Here is a 6,097-nt window from a genome sequence, read left to right on the forward strand (position 1 = left end):
ACCAAGTTGAATTTATCACAGACATCCAGCGACAGTTCAGCACGTGAAAATCACTATCAGTGTAATAAGTCACACAAATGGAATTAATGACAAAAAAATCACATGGTAACACAAATACGACGTTATGTCTCACTTTTAACACTGAGATGGCAAACCGGTCTCAACCTCTTTCTTTAGTGTAAGGGAAAGAAGGGTGAGAAAAGTAGATTGCTCAGAAGTGCTGATTAAAGCTGCATTCTAACACTCAACCACGAGGGGGCGGCTTTGTAAGAGTAATTCCTTTGCCAGAGCCTGCTCTTCCGGATTTGGCTTGTGCTTTGCCAAAAACCAAGAGCTGTTGTCCTCAGGCAGTCGAAGAGAAAAGCAGAGAAGTCGGAGCTTAGGGCTGTGTAAACTTCTCGCGCCATGTGGTACCTACCGTTGTTTTGGGTGTTCCCGTGGGTCTGGCTACAATCAGAGGGTGAGTAGAAGTGCGCACGGAAGGGCCTGGAGAAGGAAGAAGAGAGTGCGGGACTAGCAGCACTGTGATGGGGTGGGTGGAGGTCGACCTTGGTGGGCTTGAAGCACTGTGGTGGGCAGAACATATGCTGATCCATCTCAGAGAAAAATGCAGTTCTGAACGCTACCTTCCTTTTGCAACCCAGCCCGCTGACTTGGTTGCTTACTGTGTTTATTTGGGTTTCAGCCCAGCAAAAGAATTTCCCCTTCCGCTGCCTGCAGATCTCTTCTTTCCCAAACAGTAGTTGCTCAAGCACAGATGGCTTGGCCTGGCTGGGGGATCTGCAAACACACCGGTGGAGCAATGCCTCGGACACCATTGACTTCCTGAAGCCTTGGTCCCAGGGCAAATTCAGTGACCAGCAGTGGGAGCACTTGCAGCGCATATTTCAAGTTTATCGATTCAGCTTTACCAGGGACATACAGGAATTTGTCAAAATGGTGCCTAATATACACTGTGAGTGGAGGGATGGAGCCCTGGAAAGGTACCTACTGGGTGAGAGAGAACCACAGACTCCAACTGTCTAGAGAGATCCTTGTCTCTTCTGAAAATAATCCCTGTCTCTGTTCCAGGACACTGCAATTATTTTCTTCAACTGGGACCTAACTGTTATCTCCATGCCAATTTCTTCTTTCGTCCAATCTTCTTAACTAATCTTGAATCTCTACACATTCCCCTTTACAGATCGCATTGAGATCCAGTTGTCTGCTGGGTGTGACGCATACTCTGAAAACGCTTCAGAAAACTTTTTATATGCAGCATATCAAGGAGAATATATCCTGAGTTTTCAGGGAACTTCCTTTCAGAAGGCCCCAGTTGCCCCACCTTGGACAGAGTTGGTCATTAAAGTGCTCAATGGTGATCCTGGGACAACGGAAACAGCGCAACGGCTTCTGTATGACATCTGCCCCAAGTTTGTCCATGCTCTCCTGGAGGCAGGGAAGCCAGAGCTGGAGAAACAAGGTCAGCCTGCTAGCCTCACCCAGGCTCTCCCTAAGTTTTCCCATCACTGCAAGCTTTAGAGAAAGGGTAAGGCCTAGAAGGGGTGAATAAGGCATGTGGGGTTTACTCTTGTCACTGACAATCACTCTTATGATTTAAATAAACACTGGGGATCAGAACTGATCCAGGTGGTATTTGAGACATGCTATATCAGCTGAACTCAGGGTGTTCTAGAGTACATTCATAAAACACTTGCATCAGGGAAGGGGTAGAGATGTCAGGGATGGTTTCCCTAGTCACAGTGATATGAATGGATTTAGACTAATAGGCAACATCATCTCCAGAAGTGGACCTGTGGAAAGCATGAACTTGATAGGAATTCTGGAGCCTCTACTATAAATGTTCTTGCTTTAAGATATTTTTATTCTCTCTCTGGGTACAGAGAAGCCCGTGGCCTGGTTGTCCAGTGGCCTCAGTCCTAAACATGGTCATCTACAGTTGGTGTGTCATGTCTCTGGCTTCTACCCAAAGCCTGTGTGGGTGATGTGGATGCAGGGTGAGCAGGAGCAAAATAGTCCTCAGAGGAGTGACTACCTGCCCAATGCTGATGAGACATGGTATCTCCGAGCAACCCTGGATGTGGAGGCTGGAAAGGAAGCTGGCCTGGCCTGCTGCGTGAAACATAGCAGTCTAGGAGGACAGGATATCACCCTCTATCGGGGTAAGAAAAACAACTGTAGCCTGGGTTGAGAGCAAGTAGAGTACCATTCAAGCATGGAGTAAGAACTGAACAAACTGAGTTTCAGATATGAAACCCCTAACTCTTATAGGAGAGAGAGAACGGGGAATTCTAGATACAGAAATCAATCCCAGTAAATTTGAGGTAAGATGTTCTATATATAAGAGGAAAGTAGACCCAGAAACTCAGAAGACCCAGAGGCAAAGGGCAAATAAAGAAGTTCAGCAAGATACATTCCCCAGGATAGAGGACCCAGGTCCCGAGGTATAGCTGTAGGTTATTGATGCCTCCTGTGTGAGCACTGACCACTGTGTTACCAACATATCAGTTCATCCCTTAGCTTTGCAGCAAATACTGCTATTCTGACTTTATAGATAAAGAGGTCAGTGCTAAGATGAGGTAAGCACTCGAAGTCATTCAGAAAATTCAAGATTTGGGGGTAGACAGATTCATATCTGTCTGGATAGCATACAGTCAGATCCTGACGATAGATGGTCAGTCTAAACTCACGAAGACTAAAGAGATAGAGTTTAAAGAAAGAAAAAAGAATGGCATGGCTTCCTCACATGTACTTAGAATAGGGAACTTGAAATAGGTCTGGGTTCTTTGTTTAGTCATGCCTTGTATTCTTCAAGAGCAGGTGGCAAACATTTATCCATGGGTATTATCATCGTTCTAGTACTAATAGTAGTACTATTATTAATATGTGCTGTAATCGGTTTTGTGATCTACACCAAGAAGCACTAGTAAGTCTCGCCTTTCATGTGTTCCTTTCCCAACACCCCTGCTTTGTTACCTCCTTTTCTTTCCTAATGGCCTCTCTCTTTTCTCTCTGCTCTTATCAAGACATCCTGTAGGTCTTCTTTATACCTGCCTTTCCTGAGACTCAGACCTTCCGGCTTCTAGGACTTCATTCCTTTTTGCTGAGGAACTGAGGAAAATAAAAGAACTTTGAAGAAAGTGAAGAGCAACCAGCACACCCTTTCAACATTTATTTTAAAAATTAATTTTTTTCATTGTATTACAAATTTATCAAAGCCGGTGTGGTTTGGAACAAACACAATTGCAAATACACATACCTGCCAAGAACGAGCTATTACACTAATGAAGGTGTTTACGAGTTGTAAAAGTTTCTTGGTAGAATTTTTGGAGTCTCGTATGTAAACTATCATATCATCAGCAAATAGTGAGAGTTTGAATTTTTCTTTTCCAATTTGTATCCACTTGATCTCCTTTTTTGCTTTATTGTTCTGGCTAGAACTTCACTTGAATAGATATAGAGAGAATGGACAACCATTTCTTGCTCCTGATTTCAGTGGTATTGCTTTGAGTTTTTCTCCTTTTAGTTTGATATTCGCTTTTGACTTGATGTATTTTGCCCTTGTTATATTAGGTATGCTCCTTGTATCTCTACTCCCTCTAAGATCTTTATCATGAGGGATGTTGTATTTAGTCGAAGGCTTTTTCAACATCTAATGAGATGATCAGGTGCTGTAGGAAGTCTTACAGCTAGTGGTTACCCGCCTACTGTGCTGTGGCCTCTTATACTATCTATACTATATATGCTGATGCAGACCCTGCATCTGGCCTCTTTCCCAGCCTCTCTGTCCCAGTTGCGGATTTCATTTTCTGATCTACAATTCAGCAGAGGATTCTGATTTGTGAGTCACCCACAAATAAAAGTAAAGGGATAGAAATAGGATAAAAAGTAAAACTATCCCTGTTTGCAGATAAAATGATATTCCAAAAATTCTACCAATAAAAACCTTCTAGAAATGATCAAAAATTTCAGCAAGGTGGCAAAATACAAAATAAACTCATAAAAATCAATAACCTTTGTATATGCCAACACCAATTAACTTGCTGAGAAAGATATCGCAGACATACTCCCATTCACAATACTCTCAAAGACAATGAAATATCCAGGAATAAACCCAAGTAAGGAGATAAAAGGTGTCTGTAATAAAAACTCTGGAGAAAGAGATTGAGAAAGACATTGGCCGAGACACTGGAGCATCGTATCTCATGCTCAAGGATCAATAGGCCTAATGCTGTAAAAATGATCACCCTACCCAAACCTATTAAAGGTCCATTGCCATCTGCTTAAAAATTCCCATCCCATTTCCCCAAAGAAACTGAAATGCATATGGAACCACAAAAAAACCCTTATAACCAAAGTAATCATTGACAAAAACAAAACAACACAACAACAAAAACAAAAATGCTGAGCAATTACCATTCCAGAGCTCAAAACATATTACAAAGCCAAAGTAATAAAACAGTATGGAACTGGCACAGAAATAGGCATATAGATCAATTAAACAAAATAGAAGACACAAACAAGAGTGTACACAAACTACAGTCATCTGATAATTGACAAAGATGCCAGAAACACACACTGGAGAAAGGATAGTACCCTCAACAAATGATTCTGGAAAAACTGAATGTCTACATGTAGAAGAATGAAATAAGACCCACATCTACCATCTGGCACAAAAGCTAACTCCAAATACACTCAAGACCTCAGAGTGAAACCTGAAACACTGAAAATGCTGGGAGACTGTAAAGCAAGACTACAGGATAGAGGTGTGGGAAAGGGCCTTCTACATAGAGCTCCAATGCCCAGGAATTAACTAACAATGACCAGTGGGATTGTCATAAAACTAAAACGCTTCTACCCAATCAAAAACACAATTGAGTAAAGAGGAGGCCACTAGAGTGGGGAAGAATCTTTCCAGCTATACATTTGATAGTGGATTAACAGAAAAAAAATACGAAAAAAACCAACTGAAAACATTAAAGACAGAGAAGAAGAATTCTCAGATAACATAAGAAGAATTAGTAATATTCTGGCAAATGTTCATCATCCTTAGCAATTAGGGAAATGCAAACAGAAACAACTTTGAGATTTTATCTCACCCCAGTCTAAAGGCAATGATCACACACACACACACACACACACACACACACACACAAAGCTGGAGAAAATGTGGTGAATAGAAACTCTCATTGATTCCTGGTGGGTTTGTAAACTGGTGCATTCACTCTAGAAAACAGTTTGGAGAATTCTCAAAAGGCTAAAAATAAATGCAGCACATGGCCCAGCTATGCCACTGCTTGGCATATGCTCAGAGGACATGACATCCTACCCCACTGATATTTTCTCAGCCATGTTTGTTGCTCTTCATCATAAGTAGGAAATGGAAACAACCTAAATGATCTCTTCTGACAGGGATAATGGAGATGTGGGACATAAACACTATACAATGCTATTCAACTATAAATAAACGAAATTGTGACATTTGCAGGTAAATGGATGGACATAGAAAGCGTTGTATTCAGTGAGGTAAATCGGATCCCTGATGGAGGAGAGTTATCTGTCTATGTTACTTTTATTGGTTAATTAATAAAGAAAACTGCCTTGGCCCTTTAAGAGACAGAAAATTAGGTAGGCGGAATAGACAAAACAGAATTGTGGGAAAAAGGAAGCAGAGTGGGGGAGACGCTTCAGGCAGTCTCCATAGTGAGTCACCATGATTCTCCTCTCTGAGATGGACGCAGGTTAAGATCTCTCCTGGTAAGCCACACCTCGTGGTGCTACACGGATTGGATTACTAAATATGGGTTAAAGGAAGATGTGAGAATTAGCCAATAAGAGGCTACAGATAATGGGCCAGGCAGTGTTTTAAAAGAATACAGTTTCCGTATAATTATTTTGGGTAAAGCTAGCCGGGTGGCAGGACACAGCCCGCCGCTTCCTTCTACAGATCCCAAAGGACTGCATGTTCTTGCTCCTCTATTTCAAAGCTCCCAAACTCCAGATGTGAGCATATAACCCAGAGTAAGGACAGAAACTAGGAAGGTGGAAAGGGACTATAACAGGCTGTCTTAAAGTTTCCACTACTGAGATTAAAGCC

At 41.9% G+C, this 6,097-nt stretch overlaps 1 protein-coding gene across 1 annotated transcript; it reads left to right on the top strand.

Annotated features, from left to right (window-relative positions):
- Positions 1-405: 405 nt before the first annotated feature.
- On the top strand, positions 406-3,072 carry LOC119818470 (antigen-presenting glycoprotein CD1d-like). Its single transcript, XM_038335862.1, has 6 exons — positions 406-460; positions 686-955; positions 1,184-1,462; positions 1,884-2,162; positions 2,821-2,926; positions 3,027-3,072. Coding segments are annotated over exons 1-6 (990 nt in total). The 3' UTR covers positions 3,028-3,072.
- The last annotated feature ends 3,025 nt before the right edge of the window (positions 3,073-6,097 follow it).

Source organism: Arvicola amphibius, chromosome 1 (assembly GCF_903992535.2).
Source record: "Arvicola amphibius chromosome 1, mArvAmp1.2, whole genome shotgun sequence".
Lineage (NCBI taxonomy): Eukaryota > Metazoa > Chordata > Mammalia > Rodentia > Cricetidae > Arvicola > Arvicola amphibius.

Coding starts and splice junctions, on each gene's coding strand:
- LOC119818470 (XM_038335862.1), top strand. CDS start 406: ATGTGGTACCTACCGTTGTTTTGGGTGTTCCCGTGGGTCTGGCTACAA. Junction 956..1,183: donor AATGGTGCCTAATATACACT/GTGAGTGGAGGG, acceptor TCCCCTTTACAG/ATCGCATTGAGATCCAGTTG. Junction 1,463..1,883: donor GCCAGAGCTGGAGAAACAAG/GTCAGCCTGCTA, acceptor CTCTGGGTACAG/AGAAGCCCGTGGCCTGGTTG.